The sequence below is a fragment of the Schistocerca nitens genome, chromosome 4 (assembly GCF_023898315.1).
Source record: "Schistocerca nitens isolate TAMUIC-IGC-003100 chromosome 4, iqSchNite1.1, whole genome shotgun sequence".
NCBI lineage: Eukaryota > Metazoa > Arthropoda > Insecta > Orthoptera > Acrididae > Schistocerca > Schistocerca nitens.
In genome coordinates this window covers 515,989,038-516,014,926 of record NC_064617.1, presented here as the reverse complement: position 1 = coordinate 516,014,926, position 25,889 = coordinate 515,989,038, and the positions used below count along the sequence as shown (strand labels likewise).

Genomic DNA, 25,889 nt, shown 5'->3' with positions numbered 1-25,889 from the left:
ACTGAGTGCACTATCTGAAAATTACCTCGAGCAATTAAACAGAGAACCAACTCGTGGAGATAACATCTTGGACCTACTGATAACAAACAGACCTGAACTTATCGACTCTGTAAGTGCAGAACAGGGAATCAGTGATCATAAGGCCATTGCAGCATCCCTGAATGTGGGAGTAAATAGGAATATAAAAAAGGGGAGGAAGGTTTATCTGTTTAGCAAGAGTAATAGGAGGCAGATTTCAGAGTACCTAACAGATCAAAACAAAAATTTCTGTTCCTACACTGACAATGTTGAGTGTTTATGGAAAAAGATCAAGGCAATCGTAAAATGCGTTTTAGACAGGTATGTGCCGAGTAAAACTGTGAGGGATGGGAAAAACCCACTGTGGTTCAACAACAAAGTTAGGAAACTACTGCGAATGAAAGAGAGCTTCACTGCAAATTTAAACGCAGCCAAAACCTCTCAGACAAACAGGAGCTAAACGATGTCTAAGTTAGCGTAAGGAGGGCTATGCGTGAAGCGTTCAGTGAATTCGAAAGTAAAATTCTATGTACCGACTTGACAGAAAATCGTAGGAAGTAATGGTCTTATATTAAATCAGTAAATGGATCGAAACAGCGTATCCAGACACTCTGAGATGATAATGTCATTGAAACAGAGGATGACATGCGTAAAGCTGAAATACCTTTTTCCAAAGCTGTTTCACAGAGGAAGACAGCACTGCAGTTCCCCACTGCAGTTCCCTCTTTAAATCCTCTCTCGAACGAAAAAATGGCTGACATCAAAATAAGTGTCCAAGGAATAGAAAAGAAAAGCAACTGAAATCACTCAACAGAGGAAAGTCCACTGGACTTGATGGGATACCAATTCGATTCTACACAGAGTACGCGAAAGAACTTGCCCCCCATCTAACAGCCGTGTACCGCAACACGTCTCTAGAGGGACGGAAGGTTCCAAATGATTGGAAAAGAGCACAGGTAGTTCCAATTTTCAAGAAGGGTCGTCGAGCAGATGCACAAAGCTATAGGCCTATATCTCTGACATCGATCTGTTGTAGAATTTCCTTTATTGTATGATTATATGATAGCGGAACAAACACTGGTAGCAGTTACTTCTGTAAAATATCTGGGAGTATGCGTATGGAACGATTTGAAGTGAAATGATCATATAAAATTAATTGTTGGTAAGGCGGGTGCCAGGTTGAGATTCATTGGGAGAGTCCTTAGAAAATGTAGTCCATCAGCAAAAGAGGTGGCTTACAAAACACTCGTTCGACCTATACTTGAGTATTGCTCATCAGTGTGGGATCCGTACCAGGTCGGGTTGACAGAGGAGATAGAAAAGATCCAAAGAAGAGCGGCGTGTTTTTACAGGGTTATTTGGTAAGTGTGATAGTGTTACGGAAATGTTTAGCAAACTCAAGTGGCAGACTCTGCAAGAGAGGCGCTCTGCATCGCAGTGTAGCTTGCTGTCTAGGTTTCGAGAGGGTGCGTTTCTGGATGAGGTATCGAATATATTGCTTCCCCCTACTTATACCTCTCGAGAAGATCACGAATGTAAAATTAGAGAGATTTGAGCATGCACGGAGGCTTTCCAGCAGTCGTTCTTCCCGCGAACCATACGTGACTGGAACAGGAAAGGGAGGTAATGACAGTGGCATGTAAAGTGCCCTCTGCCACACACTGTTGGGTGGCTTTCTGAGTATAAATGTAGATGTAGATGTAGAATGCCAAGAAAATAAGAGCAGTCACAGATTTTCTGACTTTTTGGCACATTTGTGATCTGAGAAGTTTTCTTGTAATGTGCATGTACTACCAGTGATTCATAAATGACTTCTTCACCAAAACAGTAAGTGACTTCTGTTCCAAAGCAGGACCCTGCAGGGAGAGTCCAAACTGTCCTATAACAAGGTGCAAGAAAAATCTGTCTGTGTGCTTAAGGAGTATTTTCCAGTCCTAATTTTGTATGACCAGAATGCCAAGACATAACTAGTGCAATTCAGGAAGGTGCTGAAAAATAGGGCACTGATGACCTGTTGTTGTGAACACTTAGCCAAAACACTGCATAGGTGATCTTAAATTGCAGTTTGATATAAAGATGGATGTTTTGTGTTAATCCTAGAATTGATAGCTCACTTATCAGATATCATGCTAACAATATTACGGAAAGGAAAGTTGCTACTCACCGTATAGCAGAGATGCTGAGTCACAGATAGGCACAACAAAAAAAACTGTCACCTTCATTAAGTCACTGTCCTCACCCCTCCAGCCCCTTCCCTGTCCCCATTCCAGCACACACAGGCGTCATTCCACCATCACACTCAGTCTTTTAACTTCTCTACTTTTCCGCTGTCCCCCCCCCCCCCCCCCCCCACGACTCCTCTGCCCTGCATCTAACCTGCAGCACTTCACCGTCTGGCACCCCCACCATGCTATCCCTTCCCCTCCCCATCCCAGCCTCCTCCTTACCCCTACCCAGTCACCACTCCCATCGTGCACTGGTGCTGCTGTTTGCAGTGTGGTTTCAGTTGTCTGAGACTGCGGTCGTGTGTGTGTGTGTGTGTGTGTGTGTGTGTGTGTGTGTGTGTGTGTCAGCATCTCCTTTATCTGGTGAGCAACAACTATCCTTTTCACAAAATTTTCACATTCCATTCTGGATTTTCCATTGTTTGATATATATGCTAATAAACTCTTTGCTGTGTAGAATCTTGTTTTATTAGACTAGAGATGACACTGCCATTAAACTAATGCTAGGATCTGTGCATCTAATCAAAATGCACCATTTCACTGAAGTATTAAAGTCAGTGTGATAGTTCATAATTTGTTCCAATACAACTTTTCAGAATCATGGTAGCCATTAATTTGAACAGCTACTGTAATGTAAAATAATATTGTGTGAGGTGGCAGTAATGGTAAGACACTGCAATTGCATTCGGGAACATTTTCACAGTCCTGAATTACTTAAGGCAATTTTGGGATGGTTACCTTGAAAAAGATATGACCAATTTCCTTCCGCAATCCAGGTTCCTCCTTCACCTCCAGTGATCTCACAAGTAATAGGAGATTAATCCTTAATTTCCTTGTAATGTGAAATAAATTACTTAATTTGTAATGTATTCAAATTTTAGACATTTAGAATAAGATTGCAGTTTGCTGCAACTTGTCTATGTTCTGATATGGAGTTCACAATGATTACTCATTCTGTCTAGCAGTGGTACATCTATCTCTTATTTTTCCTTTTTCCAGTGTGACTAAAAGTTGATTCATTTTTCCCCCCATTGTTTTCTCCTCTAACTGAATAAGATTTGTATTAATATTTATTTACTTACACTTCACACATTTCATACTTGAATGAGACGAATAGAATAAAGAGTAAGAGTAATTTGTTTTACAATACTTTACAGCATATCATATGGAATGGTATTTGCTGCAGCGTATATGCTGTCACAACGATACAATTTGTTGGATGACAACAATCACAGCAATCTCTTCTCTCGGGGAATCTCTCTTTCAGCAACTCTTGGTGCTGTAATTGGACTTGGAAGTTATGCTTGTTTCTCATTTTTGTGTCGAAACAAGCAAGAATGCAATGAAATACATTCCTACACAGTGTTTGTGCCCGTAAGAAAACTTAAATTTTGTATATTATTTTTCATGTATCATATTCTACTACTTCAGTAACTTTCAAATTATTGCCTCTAATCTAACTTAACAAATATAATAACTTGTATAGTTTATTGAAAAGTATTACATTTTCATTAATGTTTACAAACTTAAAGAAATGTATTATTATAGAAAATTCGGGTATAGTTAAAAACTGAATTCCTCAAACAGAAATGTTTGTATTTATGTCATACTGTTATATAGCTATGTATATTTCTGCATTTTAAAAAGCACTTGACACTGAATGTATTAATTGAAGACAGAATGTAATGGCAAAATATGTATGTGATGTTTGCAGATACAGGTTGTGGGTGGCTAGGGGAGGGGGCAGGGGGTAGAAAATAAATAGACGAGTGAAGAAACATGCAACTAACTGTGAAGGAGTGATGTTCTTCTGTCACGCCATTAAAGACAATTATGTGAACAGTTTGGCTTAGTAAGTTTTCAAAGATAAACGAAAGTTGGAGTGAAAATTTCATCAGTATAACAGTCCATGGAACTATTTTAAATATATATAGCGTGGGCAAAACAAAACTAGATCAGAAAATATTTATAATAAGATTGATGTTGGATTGATCCTTGTTAATGAACATCACAGAAAATGCTATAAATAGCCACAATTGATGTCAGTGCAGCACTGTGCTCAATTTATCAGACTGAGAGACACGTGTAATAGCTCTGCCTGAGGAATAGCAATTACAGTATTTTCAGTGTTCATATGTAGCTCTTCCAACGTGTGAGGATTACTCGATTACCACTGACCCTTTAAGTTTTTCCACAAGTAACAGTCACAAGGGAAAGAGAGCAGCTGATTGAGATGGTCAGGAGATTGCACTTTCTCTATTGATTGTCCTCCCTTCACCAAACACTTCATGCACTCAGGACAATTTAGCTGAAGCTGTATGTGCTGTTGCTCCATATTGCTGAAAATATTGTTAGAGTAATTCATATTATGTGATGAATGTTCTGTGCTCTGAAACTGGTCTCTTCTAAGAAATGGAATACTGAGGAGCCAAAGGTCCAGATTCCAGTTCACTCAGAATCCACCAGCAGAACTCAACATGCAAAAGTTCATCTGGACACTTTTGTCATGCACAACACTAAATTTGTATGGATTCAGATGCGGGTAATTTTTTATGTTAATTCAAAACGGCAATCTCTTGATTCACACTTGCACAGATGAATGCCAATGAGACTTCATCAGATTTTGTTCCAGGCTTTCTTTCACTCAAGCAATGCTTTCTGGTGTTCAATTTCTTCTTTGGGTAGTTACACTTTTTATTCACTGCAGAACCTAATTCATGCCATTTTTGCCACTATGTTTTCCATTACTGACCTTGCTGGAGTTGTTGCAAAACACTTAAAGCCTCAAACTCTTGCGCAAACTGTTCTGTACAGGTATTCCGTGAATTGTTTTTTGCATAACATGAGACAAGGAATGCATACCATTTTATCATGACCTCCATTTTTTGTTGTGTTCAACTGATCACTAAATGCATCTGCTCCAATCACTTAGTCAAATGTAATGACACAGCAAAGTACCTGGGACAGAGCATGTTCAGGTATTTGACAGCAACTAATTGGTGCATCAAAGTCACAGTTACCAGTGTTTTTGTGGTGAGGATTTCTCCTGTTCAGTAACAACAATAAATTACATGTCAGTTTTATAAATATCTTCCGGACCAGTTTTATTTTGCCCACTCTGTAGCACTGGAAATCAAAACTAAATCTTTTATGGAAAGCAAGAATCAAACAGTATTATCAGAATATTGAAGGCATAAAAAGCACACACACTCACATGAGAAAGGTGTTCCATGATACGAGACCCTTGCTTCAGACACCAACACAAGATTATTCAGGAAGTGCCCTACAGGAGTTGCAGTGGTTGAGAACATTTCCCTGTAATATGTTATTTAGTCATGAACTCTTCTTTTTTGTTTTATTAATTGCTTGTTCATAATTTTTTTCTAATCAGCATTCTATTGATAGGTAGCTTTGGCTAACATGTTTCAACAGAACATGATAAATAAATATGTTAGGATTTATGCCTGTGATTCAAGACAGTATAAATGTGCACTTCCAGCTGTGGGATTACTTCAAGTGTTTGAGCTTCCCACTGTGGCTTGGCAGAAGGCTATAGCATTAAGGTATAGCTAGTTGAAAATTCATATAGTCGGTCAGAGCCTTATTTTGTACAGGATGGCTGTGTTTGTAACACTGCCTTATCTCTCTTTACAATTAAAATGCGGCAATTAGGTATGTAAATCATAGGGGATGATTTGTTCTCACCCTGTGCCTGTAACCAACCTGTGCTTGCTTCCTGCAATAGGAAACTATGGTTAATTGATGTTCATAAAATGATGAGGTAGATTGTGCATTTCATAGTGTTATACTTACATCCCCACCCTCCCCATTTTTTGGCAGAGTTTGACAAAATAAGCAAGAGAATAAAAATGCAAAACCCATCTCACTCATGGGTTTACATCTACATTTACGTACCACACACACACACACACACACACACACACACACACATCAGATACAACTTGTCATACAACAAAACAATAGGAATACATATCTTCTGGTAAACCTTCATACTATGAATAGGAATACAGTTTATATAAATCACTTAATAGGAAATTATATGCATTCTGTACTTGAAACTCATAGTGATCAGAATGTTTATAATGCTTTCAACATAACTCCTGAACATCAAGAAAGTGAAAAATATTGAAAGAACTAAAACAAACAAAAAAGTGTACATAGTAAATTAGTTCTCGCATGTGCATCAATGAAATTTCCTTAATAGAAACCAAAACCTGGGCAAGAACAATCACATCTGAAATATATCTTCTAAAATTTCTCAATCATGGATTATTTAGAGAAACTGTATGTTTTGCTTCATGTCTTCAGATTTGATGTTCATAGAAATATCATACTTTACTGAAAATACAGGCACTTCACCTCATGTTGTTTTACATTCTCCTGAGACAGAAAAAACAACACAAAACATATGTTACTTGTCTATTTGCATTTTTTCTGCAAGGTGTATGCTGACAGGGTGGCAGTATTACTCTGCTGATCAGAAGGTTCTGATGGGTGGGGCAGCAAGCTCATTTCAAACTGTTTGTGTACTGCCATCATTTCCATCTTTTCCTTGGCAATACACTCTGAAAAGTGTATCAGTCCCCTGGATACTACAGTCAGCTGTTTCCCCAGTTAATTTACTCCTGTTGTCACTGATAGTCTTTGGGTAGGCATACATACAGGAAATAATAATTCTTCAACTTGGCTCCAAAAACTGTGCCACTAGCTTTCTGCAAAGGGTGCCGTCTTATACATTTAGCAAATAACTCCAACTCCAAAATAACTAATATTCGTATAGCACCTCCAATAGACTGAGGTATTGGTGCCATGGGCCAACCCCTGTTTCAGTTTCTGTCAGCACCAAGTGTATGAAAATCTTGTCTCTTCCTCTCTCTCTCTCTCTCTCTCTCTCTCTCTCTCTCTCTCTCTCTCTCTCTCCTTTTTTTTTTTTTACATGGAGCACAAGGTTTTGGTACTTTAACTCTTTGCTTCATAGTGTTATTAAAGAGGCATTCCTGGCAAAACTTTCCAAGGCATTTATTTTGTTCAATACTGTAGTGGGTGTACCATTATGCAACAATCTAACAAGTTCAGGAATACAAAGTTTTACAGCTCTCACATTACATGTTCATTTGGTAACATAACACCTTATTGTCAACAAATAATAAGTTGTTCTCTTCTCTTCCTCAGCACAAACCCAGTTCTTCTTCAATAGACTGTGCAACACACAACCATTCAAAGCATCTGCAGTATCCCATAAGCCAAAAAAATGCGTTCAGCTGTTTCCTGTTAGTGGGTGTCAAGAAATCTCATAACTGCCATGATCGCTAGGTTGTGTTATACACCATTTGATTAAAAGTATCTAGACACCTGTTGGTGGACTTTAATATGGAGTATGTCCATCCTTTGCCTTTATGGCGGCTTGAACTCTGCTGGGGACGCTCAGTAAGCTGCCTGAATATCAGGGACACTCAGTAAGCTGTCTGAATATCGGAGGAAAAATTGCAACACATTCTTTCTCAAGAGCTGAAACCAAAGAAGGTAGTGATGTTGGACACTAGAGTGTAGTGTAAACCCAATATTCTAGTACATCCAGAAAGTGTTCCATTAGGTTCAGGTTGGGGCCCTGGGCAAGCCAGTCCATTTCAGAAATGTTATTGTCCTCAAACCATTGCTCAAAGATGAAAGATGCTGCTTTTCATGCTGATACAAACAATCATCATCATCATCTCTGAACTGTTTCTCTACCATACACAGTATCCAATGGTGTAAAAAGTGTTCATATCCTTCTGCATTTAATGTTTTCTTAAATGCAATAAGGGACTACACCCTAAACACAAATATTACCCCCATACCATAAGACCACCTCCTCCCGTACTTTGGTATTTGCCAAACCCAAACCCTTCCATCGGATTACCACAGGTCATAGCTTGATTTATTACTCCAAATCACTCATTTCCAGTCATCCATTGTCCAGTGCAGTTGTGCTTTACAGCACCGCAAGTGTCACTTAGCATTGCCTACAGAAATATATGGCTTATGAAGAGCTGTTTGCCCATTTTATCCTATTTTTAAAAATGCCGTATGCACAATCATTGTGGTAGCTGGACTGCTGTTAGCACTTTGGACTCGTGAGTGATTTCTTCTGCTGAATTCATCCTTTTTTTTTCCCATGTTCGAAGTCACAGAGTTCTCCTGACTGACACATTCTGCTGTTAGTGCTCCTCTGCTAATAACACAATGCTCCTGTCTCCTTTTATAGTGGCAGATCTGGCTCTCATGACATCTAGTGGTCAATTCCACTTTACACAGAGGTATCTGGATACTTTTAACCAGTCAATGTATGCCATTGAGTGTAATCACAGGTAGCATAATTTTTTTTTTTTTCTTTTACCAAATTTAAGGATTGCACTACTTCAGCAGCACTATCAAGAATATCTTCACTTGTGATACTAAGTGTGATAAATTTAATGTGAAAATGATATGCATACACCACATTTATATAAGTACTATTAATATTTTGCAACACATGTTGCTTAGCCACTTCCAGCTGTTTCAGTTACACCTATTTAGTCATCACAACATAATTTGTTTTTGATTTAAACAGAGATGTACGTAAACCGCCTGAAGATAGGCACAAGCCTATCTTTTATTAGAACCAAAAGTAGTTGTTACTCTATGCGCTATAAAGTAAAAGTCATGGCAAAATGTCATCCACATACAACATAATTTTACTGTTTCCTGTCATAGCACTCTGTCCAAAATTTTTAAAAGCTGATGTGGGGATCTTCAGACCAAACGGAAATCTCTGATATTGGTAGCATCTGTATCACATACAAACCTTGTATACTGACAAGTTTCCTCATCCAGTTATATCTGGTGGTAATTGGCAGTCATGTCCAGAATGCTGAATATCTTTGTTCCCTCATATTCCAGTATCAGTTTTTTGTAGGCTCAAGTTGGCCCCCTGTGTGCTTCAGATAATTTGATTACTTGTATAGTATCCACTTGTATAGTCACCACACTTTTTATTTACAACACAGAGTGGACTAGAATATTGGCTACGACTTCTGTCTCTTGTCCCAGATGCCAACATCTGTAATTTATTCTCTGCTGCTGTCTTCTTTTCCTCAGGAATTAGATTGCATGAGAATGGCTAATACACTCCTGGAAATGGAAAAAAGAACACATTGACACCGGTGTGTCAGACCCACCATACTTGCTCCGGACACTGCGAGAGGGCTGTACAAGCAATGATCACACGCACGGCACAGCGGACACACCAGGAACCGCGGTGTTGGCCGTCGAATGGCGCTAGCTGCGCAGCATTTGTGCACCGCCGCCGTCAGTGTCAGCCAGTTTGCCGTGGCATACGGAGCTCCATCGCAGTCTTTAACACTGGTAGCATGCCGCGACAGCGTGGACGTGAACCGTATGTGCAGTTGACGGACTTTGAGCGAGGGCGTATAGTGGGCATGCGGGAGGCCGGGTGGACGTACCGCCGAATTGCTCAACACGTGGGGCGTGAGGTCTCCACAGTACATCGATGTTGTCACCAGTGGTCGGCGGAAGGTGCACGTGCCCGTCGACCTGGGACCGGACCGCAGCGACGCACGGATGCACGCCAAGACCGTAGGATCCTACGCAGTGCCGTAGGGGACCGCACCGCCACTTCCCAGCAAATTAGGGACACTGTTGCTCCTGGGGTATCGGCGAGGACCATTCGCAACCGTCTCCATGAAGCTGGGCTACGGTCCCGCACACCGTTAGGCCGTCTTCCGCTCACGCCCCAACATCGTGCAGCCCGCCTCCAGTGGTGTCGCGACAGGCGTGAATGGAGGGACGAATGGAGACGTGTCGTCTTCAGCGATGAGAGTCGCTTCTGCCTTGGTGCCAATGATGGTCGTATGCGTGTTTGGCGCCGTGCAGGTGAGCGCCACAATCAGGACTGCATACGACCGAGGCACACAGGGCCAACACCCGGCATCATGGTGTGGGGAGCGATCTCCTACACTGGCCGTACACCACTGGTGATCGTCGAGGGGACACTGAATAGTGCACGGTACATCCAAACAGTCATCGAACCCATCGTTCTCCCATTCCTAGACCGGCAAGGGAACTTGCAGTTCCAACAGGACAATGCACGTCCGCATGTATCCCGTGCCACCCAACGTGCTCTAGAAGGTGTAAGTCAACTACCCTGGCCAGCAAGATCTCCGGATCTGTCCCCCAATGAGCATGTTTGGGACTGGATGAAGCGTCGTCTCACGCGGTCTGCACGTCCAGCACGAACGCTGGTCCAACTGAGGCGCCAGGTGGAAATGGCATGGCAAGCCGTTCCACAGGACTACATCCAGCATCTCTACGATCGTCTCCATGGGAGAATAGCAGCCTGCATTGCTGCGAAAGGTGGATATACACTGTACTAGTGCCGACATTGTGCATGCTCTGTTGCCTGTGTCTATGTGCCTGTGGTTCTGTCAGTGTGATCATGTGATGTATCTGACCCCAGGAATGTGTCAATAAAGTTTCCCCTTCCTGGGACAATGAATTCACGGTGTTCTTATTTCAATTTCCAGGAGTGTAAGTTTTTATATTTAACCTTCCCTGTCATTTTTGAAACATATCTTTGTATGTAAATAGCAGAGTGGAAAGCTTATCTTTGATCTCATACTTTTCACCAGTTGTAATTTGTTGTTACTTTTATACTTTATGTAAGTTAATACAGCATGATTATTGTTAGTAGTTTATACGGGGTGGCTGAAGAAGTTCTAGGCAAAGCAGTTAATTTTGTGGGGGAAAAGTCATTGTATTTTGATTTGTATATAGAAAAAGAGATACAAATTAAGAAAGAGCTGAATATTCTAAATGATCAGGACAAGATGGAATAAAAAGAGCAATTGTCAAAAATTAGAAAAATGGTGATGGAAGCAAAAAGTAAGACTTGTGAAAAAGCAGCTCAGTAGCATGAAGGATATTGAAAATATTGATGAAAATTTCTAAAGAAACAGAGCAATAAAATGTATTAGTATTCATTCTTGGGAAAAATATTTTTAAAAAATTGTTGACAGAAAATAGGAAAGAATTTTTGGGTACAGTTAATAGTGAAACTGATATATCAGAAAGTAATGAAGGCTTTTCTGTGGGTATAGAAATAGTAAAAGATTTAGTTAAAACATTAAAGACTGGAACTGCTACAGGAATTGGAGGAACACCAACTGAACTATCAAAATATGGTACAGATACTGTTTGTGAACATTTGAGTAGCCTTTTTGAAAAATTTTTAAATGGCAAGGCTATCCCAAAAGACTGAGAAGTAGGATTTATCTCAACAATTCATAAGAAAGGAAAGATGAATGTAAGAACTGTAGAGGAATAACTGTGACTAATATATTTAGCAAGCTTTGTAGGAGGATTATTTAAATTTTTTTAGAGAAATAATTTGTGGAAATGGATAGCAGGGAACAGCTGACTTCAGAACAGAAAGATAAATGATAGATCACATATTTTGTTGTAAACAAATACTTGAAAAGCAAAATACTCAAAATTATCTCCTTCAGTTAGTATATGTAGACACATAAAAAGCTGATGATAAAATACTTTCATGTGATTTGTGGAAGGCTCGAAAATCATCTCATATTAATTCTGTCCTAATTAAAGCAATTCAGAATTGATATGAAAACTGTGCAGAATGAATAAATGTACAAAACTTTCTGTAATCTGGATGTAAAGCTATAAAAGCGTTACATAATATACACTCCTGGAAATTGAAATAAGAACACCGTGAATTCATTGTCCCAGGAAGGGGAAACTTTATTGACACATTCCTGGGGTCAGATACATCACATGATCACACTGACAGAACCACAGGCACATAGACACAGGCAACAGAGCATGCACAATGTCGGCACTAGTACAGTGTATATCCACCTTTCGCAGCAATGCAGGCTGCTATTCTCCCATGGAGACGATCGTAGAGATGCTGGATGTAGTCCTGTGGAACGGCTTGCCATGCCATTTCCACCTGGCGCCTCAGTTGGACCAGCGTTCGTGCTGGACGTGCAGACCACGTGCGACGACGCTTCATCCAGACCCAAACATGCTCAATGGGGGACAGATCCGGAGATCTTGCTGGCCAGGGTAGTTGACTTACACCTTCTAGAGCACGTTGGGTGGCACGGGATACATGCGGACGTGCATTGTCCTGTTGGAACAGCAAGTTCCCTTGCCGGTCTAGGAATGGTAGAACGATGGGTTCGATGACGGTTTGGATGTACCGTGCACTATTCAGTGTCCCCTCGACGATCACCAGTGGTGTACGGCCAGTGTAGGAGATCGCTCCCCACACCATGATGCCGGGTGTTGGCCCTGTGTGCCTCGGTCGTATGCAGTCCTGATTGTGGCGCTCACCTGCACGGCGCCAAACACGCATACGACCATCATTGGCACCAAGGCAGAAGCGACTCTCATCGCTGAAGACGACACGTCTCCATTCGTCCCTCCATTCACGCCTGTCGCGACACCACTGGAGGCAGGCTGCACGATGTTGGGGCGTGAGCGGAAGACGGCCTAACGGTGTGCGGGACCGTAGCCCAGCTTCATGGAGACGGTTGCGAATGGTCTACGCCGATACCCCAGGAGCAACAGTGTCCCTAATTTGCTGGGAAGTGGCGGTGCGGTCCCCTACGGCACTGCGTAGGATCCTACGGTCTTGGCGTGCATCCGTGCGTCGCTGCGGTCTGATCCCAGGTCGACGGGCACGTGCACCTTCCGCCGACCACTGGCGACAACATCGATGTACTGTGGAGACCACGCCCCACGTGTTAAGCAATTCGGCGGTACGTCCACCCGGCCTCCCGCATGCCCACTATACGCCCTCGCTCAAAGTCCGTCAACTGCACATACGGTTCACGTCCACGCTGTCGCGGCATGCTACCAGTGTTAAAGACTGCGATGGAGCTCCGTATGCCACGGCAAACTGGCTGACACTGACGGCGACGGTGCACAAATGCTGCGCAGCTAGCGCCATTCGACGGCGAACACCGCGGTTCCTGGTGTGTCCGCTGTGCCGTGCGTGTGATCATTGCTTGTACAGCCCTCTCGCAGTGTCCGGAGCAAGTATGGTGGGTCTGACACACCGGTGTCAATGTGTTCCTTTTTCCATTTCCAGGAGTGTATACAGAGGTAGTGTACGAAAATTGGAAGAAAAAATAAGAGTATTGGAATCCCAAGAAATGAAATTTTTATTTAATCACTACAGTTTGCTGATGACAAACTAATTTGGGCACAAGATGAAGAAGACATTGAGTATATCACCAGAAAATTAATAAGGGAAAATAAAAAAAAATGGCGCCTTCAAGTCAACAAGAATAAAAGAAAATACATGGTAATAGGAGGAACAAATTAAGACTTGACACTGGAAGAAGAAATTGGAACAATTACATGTGTGGAAGAGTACAAGTATCTAGGAGTAAAACTGGCACAAGGTGGTATATAATTTGAGGGAATTAAGGTAAATGCTGGAAAGCTCACTATTGGAAAATTAAATGTTGTTAGGTGGGATCAACAAATTAGGAAGGGATCAAAAGAAAATAATCTTCAAAACAATTATCACACACATTATACTATGAGGGTTATTTGTAAAGTAAGGTCAGATTTCTTATAAAGCATAAAGCATCATACAGTTTTTCAAAAAATTGGTTCTATTTAATTCCTTCCACATTTCTCTGTTTTTATTTTTATTCGTTTCCACAAGCTTTTGTACCCCTGAGTCATAGACGGCTTCCACCTGTGAGGATAAACAGTCATTAACTGCTTCTTTCACCTTACAATCTGTTGTGAAGTGCTTGCCACTAAGAAACTCCTTTACATTGTGGAACAAGTGAAAATCACTCGGTGCAAAGTCGGGACAAAATGGTGGATGGACAGTCTGTCTACATCCAAAAGACCTGATGGTTGGCCTGAGCATGGGCTGTCATGGACATTTTCCCCATCTGTCCTTACGCATTTTATAGTCATTCATCGTATTGCAGTCATACACCTAACTTGGGTGTTGATGAATTTCCACTGAATCTCTGAGAGCATTTTTCACCCTCAGCAAGCTGATCAGTTGTTTTAAGCATTTGAACTGACATTGTAAACAGCACATTGCTGCTATGTAAATGGCATTGTTTGACAAGCAAGACATGCCAGGAGTTGGTGTGTATGCACCTTTTAGTGTTAGCAAGACATTAGGTTAGCTACTGTGATTTGGACCTTACTGTCTGAATAAGCTTCATATATGGGTCGTAAGAATGGCATTTAAATTCCAATTGATGAAAAGCTGAAATGGACTTACAGAGATGGTTTACAGGGATATCCAGGTGGGAAAGGATCAGAAACAAAGTAATCAGGAAGAAAATTGAGATCACAAGTTTTATTATTACTTTTGAGGGAGAAAACAACTATTGTGGGTGGATACACAATGAAAAGGATTTCAGAGGAGAGACTGCCATGATGGGTCATGGAATGGGAACCACAATGGAAGAATAAGAAAGAGAGACACTTCTGGCCATGTGTATGCAAGGAGTTCAGATCATAATTAGGAGAAGAAACATTGAACAAAATTTATGAATAAGTAGACACGAATGGTGAGTAAAAGTAAAATTTGCAAGCAAGGATGGGAAAACTGAAAGGTGGAATGAATATATAGAGGTTCTTCACAAGGGAAATGAACTTACAAGCAATATTATAAAAAGGGAAGGGGAAGTAGACGAACATGAAATAGGAAATAGTATACTGAGAGAGAGCACTGAAAGACATATGTTGAAACAAGGCTCCTGGAGTAGATGACATAACCTCAAAACTACTGATACCCTTGCGAGAGCCATTCATGACAGAACCACTACATCTGGCGTGAAAGCTGTATGAGATCTGGGAAATACCCACAAAATTCCAAAGAAAGCAGGCACTGACAGGTGTGAATATAACTGAACTATCCTTTTAATAAGTCATGATTGCAAAATACTGACACACATTCTTTACATACAAATGGAAAACTGGTAGAAGCTGACCTCTGCGAAGATCTGTTTTGGTTATGGGGAAGTACAGGAGCATGAAAAAGTAACCTATGTTTATAGCATTTGTAGATTCGGATAAATATCCTGACAGTGTTGAGTGAAATACACTCTGAAATCCTGAAATAGCAGGGATACTATACAAGGAGCAAAATGTTACATACAACTTAGACAGAAACCAGACAGCAGTTACAAAAGACAAAGGGTAGGAACCAGATGGCAGCTGTAAGAATCGAGGGGCGTGAAAGGGAAGCAGGGTGAGACAGGAGTGAGAAAGGGCCGTAGGCTATCCCTGATGTTACGCAATCTGTATATTAAGCAAGCGCTGCAGGAAACTAAAGAAAAATTTGGAGAAGGAATTAGTGTCTTGAAATGAGTATATAATATTAATATCAATTAAATCAAAACAAAGAGTAATGAAATGTAGCTGGATTAAACTTGATTAAAAGAAGGAATGCCTGTATCCTAAAGTGTTGATGAATTTCCAGTGTGGTATTAGAAGGCAGTGTGGCAGGTAGAAATCGTAAAGGAAGACCCAGAGACGAATATGATAAGCAGGTTCAAATGGGTGTAGGTTGAAGTATTTATTTGGAGATGAAGAGGCTTGCACAGAATAGAGCAGCATGGAGAGCTGCATCAAACCAGTTTCCAGACTGAAGATGATGATGACAATGACAGAAATGTCAGAGTGAATAAATAAATGAATGAATGATTGAATGAATGATCTCTGTATTCATTTTAGGAATTATTATGTGAGAAAAGTGCTTAATATAGTTATAGTAAACTGTATTGGAATCTTCTCCTTCCTGTTACACAAAAGGTCGAACATTTACATGTATTTTCCCCTTTCTTTTGCAGATTGTGAGCTACATAGTGCTTCGTAACATATCTGGTGCTCTGCGCACTCGCTACTCAAGCTTGTTTGCTTGGTTTGGACGTATTTCTTTGGAGCTGTTTATTAGCCAGTATCATATATGGTTGGCAGCAGATACACATGGTGTGCTTGTACTTTTACCTGGATATCCTGTACTTAATTTAATCATTACTTCATTTATCTTTGTATGTGCGGCTCATGAAGTGAATGTATTGACTCGTGTGTTGACACCCTATGCTGTACCTGCCGACTGGCGTCTCGTATTGCGAAATGTGTTGCTCTTTCTTGCTGTGCTTGTTCCAATAGGAATTCATGATGGAATGTTTTGAATCTGTATTTACTGTGTAATTGATGAATATTGTGATATTTCAGTAACTCTCAGGAAGACTGCTGTATTTTTGTGTTCATAAATTTGTATTAGATATCACAGATTCTTTGTCTTGATAAAAGTTCACTTGTGTGGTGGAGTGTAAATATGTTTCAAATTTCATATGAAATTTATCATACGCTATCAAATGGCCAGCTTTTACAATATTCTTACTGTTTTAACATGGATTAAACATGTAAAAATCAGAAATGGCAACAAGAAAGGAGGATTGGAAAGTGCTCCGTGATAGTAGGAAAATATGAAATTCTCTGCCATTTCATTGTTGTTAGGACCATTTTTCTATGTGATAATGTGGCTCATCTTGTGTAATTTGGTTCAGAGCAGTGTGAATATTTACCAATTTTATATATGGGTTTAGTGTACTTGACAGCTTAGTCCTTATCATTGTCAGATTGAATATGATAATATTATGAAAAGGATAGATTGCTACTCACCATGTAGTGGAGGTGCTGAGCCACAGATAGGCACAACAAAGACTGTCAAACAAGTAAACTTTCAGGTGAAAAGGCCTTCATCAGAATTAGACAAATACACACACACACACACACACACACACACACACACACACACACAAGCACAGTGTCTGGCTGGGAAGGCCATACTGTCTCCCCTTGGTAACCAGAGATGTGGTCGATTGTGTGTGTGTGTGTGTGTGTGTGTGTGTGAGTGTGTGTGTGTGTGTGTGTGTGTGTGTGTGTGTGTGTGTGTTTAATTCCAGTGAAGACCTTTTCAGACAAAAGCTTTCTTGTTCGACAGTCTTTTTGTTGTGCCTACCTGCGACTCAGCATCTCCGTTGCATGGAAATTAGCAATCTACCCTTTACATAATATTATCATTATTAACATCTTGGGTTTTCCATTGTTAGATTATACAAATATTTTAGTAGTTACTGAGACTACCTTGCTACACTGTGCTTCTTTTACTAATTAATTTGAAGTGTCATTTTCTTACTCTGTGTGTGTTATATGCCTATACTGTGATTTTGTCATGCAGTATTTACATTTATTATTTGTGTAGTACATGCAAACACTTGTGATAATAGTGAAATGAGATACGCAGTTGCAGAAATGTTAAATGAACAAAGGTTATGGAAGGGGGAAAATGCACTTCTGAATTGTTCAAATTTAGAAAGAACTTACAAATTTGAAAACTGCTGTAAGAAAAAGTTCTTTTTAACATTCTTTCACTTTCTGCAGTGCACAACCGAGACTTGTATACTTTAAAAAAATCTTTCTACTCCTCTATGTTGAAATGTCTGAGCAGCAAAGTGTGACTTTTGGGTCACTTGGTGCTTCATTCTGAACCTCATGTTGTGTTGCCTTGCAAATTGGTACATACGTAGCATATTTTATGATGACAAAATACTAATTTTTGTCTTCTCTTCATTTTTGCATTCACTTATTTGCATGTAGAATACTGGTTACCTTCACCAGTATTGTCTCTGAAAGCTAGGAAGGATCAGAATAAGAGTTGCTCAACATCTGCAATAATCATTTCTGTATAATAATCAGTTATTCACTAAAATAAGAACACTTCAGTTGCATGGAACTGTACGTAAAAGCTTTAAATAAAGTTTCCTTTACATGTTTCTGGATAGCTAAATCCAAGCAACAAATTTTTCAACATATACAAACCAAGAACATTATGTATATATGGGTGAATAACTGCTTATCTCAGTGTGCTGAAGATGAAGTGGGACCAAATGAAATAAATTTGACTAGAACGGTGAAAATTTTCTAATAATTTGGATGAAGGTTGACAGGATTGCAACTGATAAAACATATTATGTTTTAAATAGAAAATAAATTAAAATTTTCAGCTGTTCAAACACACTGAATCTCAGACTCTCTTCTCAAGAGAGAACGAAATAACAAAATATTAGACGAGTTAAATATGATAGCATAAAGACTGGTGAAAGACTTGTAAGTTAAGATACATTTTCTTCTTTACCAATTCTGAATAAACATCAGTTCTGATCCTTTTTGCATTGTGATCATCCCATACACTTGATCTGGATTCTGTTTTCACCAGGATTTATTCCATTCTGACATAGTCATAGTATACAGCATTTTCTTAAATTTATTTTGAAATGTAACATACTCATTATTCAAAAGTATTTGCTAAAGTTTGTTCACCATGTTGTTTCTGCAGTATTTTCTTATTTTGATTCATTATTGCATTTTTGGCTCTTCCTGCCTCCCTAATTATAATTACAGTGGTTGTCATAGCCTTTTACACAAATAAGATACAAACACCCTTTTATTTTTATTGTCAGTTTTCAATGTCATTTCCTTCATCATTATTGGTACTCCTTATTCTGACAGCTGTCGATTCAGTGTGTATTTTATGCTGAAAAGGTGTATGTATCCCGTATTGGTTGCATAACGCACCCCCATGCAAGTGCGCGCACGTGTGTGTGTGTGTGTGTGTGTGTGTGTGTGTGTGAGAGAGAGAGAGAGAGAGAGAGAGAGAGATACATAATCCAGACATGAAAAACACAGAATTAATACAGATGTTATCAGTGATATAAGCTAAAAATAAGCAATGTATGTTCTTTATAAACAAGGAAAACTATTATCACTTATCCTACAACTTTCTAAAGTGAGAGTAAACACAATCAGTGATACAGTGTCTTTTTTTTTTATTTTGTCTTTACGTTAATATTGTAGTGTCACATTGTTTTGCTTTAGAAAAGATTAATGCCAATTTATCAAGGTCTTATACATGAATGATTGTTTCATTTGACAGATTAGAGTTTCTGGAACACTCTGTAGAGTTTTTTCAATTATATGTGCTTTATAGTTACCTTATCATATTCATAAAAGACAGTGTTCCTATCACCCCATTCTGAATTGTAGTGCCATTTAAGCATAGAAAAATATCTTTTTTCTGTTTACTCTATCACCAGTTTTATTGGTACAGGGTTGTTTCATTAATTCTGTAAATAATAAAGATACATATGTCCACTTGTTAGCATTGTGTAAACACACTCTGGAGCTCATGTAAGTATTCAGTACTGCTTGCCTGAGCAAAGTCATAGATGTAACAGCAAGAAGAGATTTGTAAATGTTTTGTGATTTGTCTTGTGAACAGATAATAGTTTTTTCTATCGATAAAATGTTGTGCTTTATAATATGCAAAATATCATGTTGTTTATATTTGTTGATTTTACCCTTTTATACATAAAAGAAAACAATGTGCTAAATGTTTTTGTACATGCTCGTGGAAAATATAAAAAGATAAAATGATCAATAGTTTAATAAATTGACAAAAATTGTGATTTAATGTGTTGTATGCAAATAACTAAAAAGAAAGCCTTACACAATGTAACTTTTAACAAGTAGTTCTATTTCTTAAATTATAATTTAAGTAATGTTTATGGCACATCAAAGATGCACACTTAAATTTCACTAATTTTAATCGTCATCTGAGACAGTTCCAGAAAGCCACATGCACAATATTGTTTGCATATGTATTTGGATTTGATTGGCACTGTACCCATGCGATTAAGATTTTTCAGTACACCTTGAAACAAATCTATTGAAATGCCAGGAATAATTCTTATAACATTCTTGCAGAAAACTACCTCTCCAATGACTGTGATATCAATTGGGCATACTATGTACTTGAATGATAATAATAATAAAAACAATTCAGAGTATTTGATACAAAAGGAGATACTTACAAAACATTTATTTATGTATATTCCCTGCAGCAGAAGGCAAACACTACATTAAGTTCCTGATTAGGTTTTGTTAAAAGATAGAATGTCTGTTCAATCACTTTGCCATAGTAACAATAAGAGTTAGTTAGTGAACCAATCATGAGCCAGAGTATATAATGCAGTATGTACAGAAATATTAATAAATGTGATACATAGTTAATATGTGTCCCCCTAATGCAATCATTTATTATTTATCATGAAATAAATATATTTGTTACTGTCAGAATGAAATTTATTTAGCAAGTGATGTTCGTAAATTGATTAGGTATCTTTGAATATAGTTATGAAAAGTCCTTGGGGGAATATGATACATAGTGGAAGAAATGTGATACATAGTGGAAGAAGGAAAGATGACAACTTAGCATACACTTCAATTGTCAGCAGGCATATAAACAACCAAATGCATGGACCAAATAAGTAAATATGTCTATATTTATGTGTCATAATCTATGTATGTATTAGTTAATATTGTCTGTATTTTTGTATAGAAACATATCCACTGCATATTTTATCATTTTTTGCATAATGTGTGGAGAATTTTTGTGTTACCTGCATTGACTAGACATTTACTTTCATTGTTGCAAATACTGAACATGGTGTTGATGTTGTTGTTGTGAGTGTGCTTCCTTTGTGTAATTTTTTTTATTTTGTATTTAATGTTTTCTTCTCGTCAGCCCCATATATTTGTGATGACACAATCTAAGATGAATGGGTTTCAATCAGTCAATCAATAAACATCATGTACTGACATTGCACCTCAACTGGGCTGCAGTACTGATAAAGTGGAGGTGTGTGTGTGTGTGTGTGTGTGTGTGTGTGTGTGTGTGTGTGTGTGTGTGTGTGTGTGTGTGTGTTTGATATTTATTTTTCTGTACTAGTTAGCTCTGAAGAAGCACCTCATCTGAAAGCTCGGCAAAGCATGGTTTGATATAGTCATTGAGGCTATGCTCTTACACCTGTTTTTATTATCAATTCTGCAGTACAGTGTCACTGAGTAAGCCACATTGTCGTTGTTGAATTCAATCCATGTTCATAAATCAGCCTTCAGCTCCTGCAGTACTGTGAAATTGAAATTTTGTCACTATTAAAATACAGTGGTTTGAGTAACAACTTTATTTTTTGTATCTTTTGTACAGTTTTCTAAATTTTATTTCAAATTTAAATAGTAAAGAATATCTTGAATTTTCTTAAAGTACGTTTCAAAGATAATAAAATCAAAGACATGTCACAGTTTTAATTTTTGTCATTACTGTGTAATTCTTTCATTCCTCGAAAACTTGGACAGATAACAAGAATATTCGTAGTACTGAGACTGACTTCTTGTAATTACATTAAATGCCAAATTTCTTACAGGATGTTTCAAAAGTCATGTCCCATATGACAAATAGGGTGAATGAGAACACCACCGACAAACTTTCAGAGGTGGTAATATCGACCAAAACAAAGAAAAAAATCCAGTAAAGATGGACTCTAAAATGTATACCTTAAGAATTATGAGCACTTGTTAAGTAGATGAGGTGTATTTGTTTAGGTCCTGTCTCCCCGCCTGTCTGTCCGACCCCATAGCTGAGTGCGCAGTGCAGTGCAATGCCATGTAAGGGGCCTGGATTCAATTCCCAGTTGAATCAGATTTTCTCCACTTGGGGACTGGGTGCTGTGTTATATTCATCATTATTTCATCCTCATCAACACACAAGTCACCAAAGTGACATCAGCTACAAAGACTCGCACCAGTCAACTGGTGTACCTGACTAGAAGTTCTAGCCATGCTTATTTCATTTCACTTCATTTGCCGTCTCTGAAAGTTTGTCAGAGTTCTGATACACCCTCTCTCTCCTATGGGACATAACTCTTGAATCCCCCTGCGTATTTCCAACTACATCCATGTTCCACAAGACACTGAAATTCATTAAAAAGAGCCATTCCCTTGTACCACTCATTAGGGTCCTTCCCTTTCCATTCACGTATGGAGTGCACATAGAACGAATGTTTAAATGCTGAACTGTGTGCTATAATTATAAATAGTCTTGATTGTTTTCAGAGTCCCACTAGATACTTCACTTAATTCTGGTTACTTAAAATTTGTAAGCAGGCTTTCATAGGATAGTTGGTCTTATTTTTCAGGCTTTTCAGCATTTCTGTGGGAGTCTTCTGTGGGTCAGACAAACTTGTAACCATCCAGTATTCTTTGTATTTTATCCCCTGTTGGTATTGTTTGGCATGGGTCCACACACCTGTGCAATATTCTAGGAGAGATGGCAAGAGTGTTTTGTAAGAAGTGTCACTTCTAGAGTGGCTGCATTTAATAGTATCTTACCAGTGAACTGAAATCTGCCACTTGCTTTATCAATAACTGAGCCTGTGTGTTGGCTCTCGTTCCATACCCCACACAAATTGTTACACACCGGTATTTTTTGAGTTGATTGTTTCCAGTTGCTTCTTATTGATATGATAATCATAGGATATTATATTTTGTGAAGTGTACATTTTTACATTCCTGAACACCCAACACATTGACTGTTGCACACACAGTGATGGATGTTTCACAGCCAGGCCAGGCGACAGAATCAGGCATGAGGCCCTGCTGTGGCAATCAGTGGGCACATGGCATCAGATGTAAGGCTCTGTTGTTGTGGCAGTGCCCACCCAAAATTTTCTCAGTCCACCCAGAGAGGATGGACAAATTTCAGAATCAAAGTCCAGAGTTAGACTTTATTTTATAAAATTAAAATAACTTATATACAGTTATAGGCATATGGAAAATAATTTTAATTTGTTAACCAATTTTGTATTATTCCATATTAAAACTAAAAAATAAAACACATACATTTGAAGTGGATTGCGTGATGAAGTTAACACTGACCTTTCACTTGATGTGTACATGAATAACAAGCAAATGAACTAGTTGATTGACATATTGAACAAATGATTCTTTCCCAGTTTCTATTTTGTTTGCACAGATGTTTAATAGTCTGCACTAATGCTAAATGCCGCATTTTGTTTTGTCAGTCATTTTCTCTGTCCTCAAATCAAGGCACAAAAAGTGAATTGCTATGTTTTGTAAGTTATGGTGTCACTATTTGGAAAAGAGCAACAGAGTCTAATTTCTTCCTTAAGAAGCATGAGAACCACTTCCTACACAAAAACTCAGTAGTTGTTTGGAAGTCTGTGACGAAGCAAGCTGGGATTATTATTATTATTATTTTGCTCTTGTTTTGTCATCTGCCTCCTTAAAATTCACTTTTTAAGATTTACAAAAAAAACATGAGTGTATGCTTCAGTTTAGAATGGCACTTTCTCTCCAGTACTCAGCATTTCTCCTACAACACCTGCCCATAACCCCCACAACTGCCGATCTCCCCATGCATGCCGTGCTGTCTGCACATCTACTGGCCACAGCATTCTGCACAGGCTATAATGCAATACTTTTTTTTCTCGGCCAGTTTTGGATGAAACAATGCAGAATTTGTTGTGCGACATCATGGAATATTCCTGTTTCAGCCCCTATAGTTTGATTAAGTTCTGATAGAAAGCAGCGCTGTATGTAGTCCTCAAAATGGCATCTGTAATGGAGGTGCATTCCAAACAGAGAGCTCTCATTGAATTCTTTTAGCAGAAGACATTCATAGCTGCTTGCAGAATATCTATGGAGATCTGGCAGTAAACAAACGCACAGTGAGTCATTGGACAAGGCGTCTGTTATCTCACAACAAGGCCATGCAAACTTGTCTCATCTCCTGCTTGTCAGCCAGCCACACACAGCCTGCACCTCCTGCAGTGTTGGAACATGCACACACACACTCATTTGAGGTGACTGATGGATCACAAACAAACACCTCCCTGCCCAACTCGATGTTTCTGTTGGTAGTGCTGACACATTCATCCAGCAGCTGAGGCACTCAAAATTGTGGGCCCACTGCATTCCTGGCTGCCTAACAGAACATAAATGGCAATGAAGGACCACCTGTATGTAGTTGCTTGCAAGTTGCTAGGCTGATTGTGGAATTTTCTTGTCAAATATCATCACAGGCAATGACACACAGGTTCATCACTTCTAACATGAAACAAAATGGCAATAGATGGAGTGGTGCCACAGTACCTCTCCTCCAAAGAAAAAGTTAAAAGTCACTGTGTCAGCCGGTAAATTCATGGTGACAGTCTTCTGGGACTCTGAAGGGGTTTTCTGTTTTGATGTCTTTCCTCATGGAGCAACGATCAACTCTGAAGTGAACTGTGCTATCCTCAGGAAATTGAAGAAACGACTTAAACTTGATCGTAGCCACAAAAATACAAATGAACTCCTTCTCCATGACAATGCCAGGCCTCACAAAAATTCACACACCTGAGAGGAGCTTCACTGGACTGTTCTCCCTCATCCACCTTATAGCTCGGATCTTGCACCTTCTGACTTCCATTTGCTTGGCTCAATGAAGGATGCACTCCATGGGAAGCAGTACGCGGATGATGGGGAGGTTATTGATGCAGCAAGATGTTGGCTCCAATGTTGACCAGTAGAGTAGTATCACATGGGCATACAAGCCCTCCCGGTACGGTGGAGTAAGGCTGCTGCTTTGAATGGAGATTATGTTGAAAAATAGGGTTTTGTAGCCACAAGAGTGGGGAATATGATGTACTGGAATCCTAAAGAAACCAACCTGCTTTCAGAAAAAAAAAGTGTTGCATTACTTATTTAAAGTTCCTTGTATTATAAGTCGTGTTTGACTTTTTTAAAGTTGTTACATGTTCTGATTGATTACAAAGTTATTTCTAGGCATAAAAATAGAAATAATAACATTAATAGTGATATCATAACAAAAAATTATAATAATATTGACAATAGTAAGTACTTATTGAGAACAAAAAAAGAAGGAAATATATATTTATATATCCATGAACTGTATCAGTACCAACTTTGGTGCATTTGTATACAAATGTCAATATGATTTGGAATGGGAGCAGAGTACGTTATTGGCATTCTGTCTCTGCATTAGTACTAACCTTTTAGTTTTTATAATTTTTTTTGTGAGTGCGTTTGAAAAAGTCTGAGAATAACATCAGGACCATTATACTTTGTGTGTTATGTACCTCCATTTGATGTGCATCTCCTCATCTCTGTTGCCTAGGTGGAACTGAAAGTTGCTCCAACGTCGGACCAATGTGATACTGTGTGTTCTATCTACCTCGTGTGACACTGCAATCTTGGTTGCACACACACATTCTGTGATGCAGCACTCGCATTCACATCTTCCACAACAATACATGCACTCATTAACACTTCGTTATTCACATTGACACTCCTACACTGATGCTGTGCAGGATGGGAGGGGTTCTGCAATTGTTTCTTGCAAGTACGGAGCGGGGTGGCGCAGTGGTTAACGCACTGGACTCACATTTGGGAGGACGGCGGTTCAGTCCCGCGTCCAGCCATCCTGATTTAGGTTTTCTGTGATTTCCCTAAATCATTCCAGGCAAATGCCAGGATGGTTCCTTTGAAAGGGCGCGGCCGACTTCCTTCCCCATCCTTCCCTAATCCGATGAGACCGATAACCTCCGTGTTTGGTCTCTTCCCTCCAACAATCCAATCCAAATCTTGTAAGTTTGT

At 39.2% G+C, this 25,889-nt stretch overlaps 1 protein-coding gene across 2 annotated transcripts in view; it reads left to right on the top strand.

Annotated features, from left to right (window-relative positions):
• LOC126251918 (N-acetylneuraminate 9-O-acetyltransferase) overlaps nucleotides 1–21,524 on the top strand; it is a 270,156-nt gene extending 248,632 nt beyond the window's left edge. The window contains exons 13-15 of one of the 2 annotated variants that reach the window (XR_007545805.1): nucleotides 3,401–3,617; nucleotides 16,160–17,718; nucleotides 17,772–21,524. Coding sequence is in view for 1 of the 2 variants with exons in the window: in XM_049952650.1 (XP_049808607.1) it covers nucleotides 3,401–3,617; nucleotides 16,160–16,504 (562 nt within the window). In the remaining variant the exon portion in view is untranslated. Of the gene's footprint in view, nucleotides 1–3,400; nucleotides 3,618–16,159 lie in introns of both variants that reach the window. The other variant, XM_049952650.1, reaches the window with a different exon arrangement.
• Nucleotides 21,525–25,889: the final 4,365 nt, after the last annotated feature.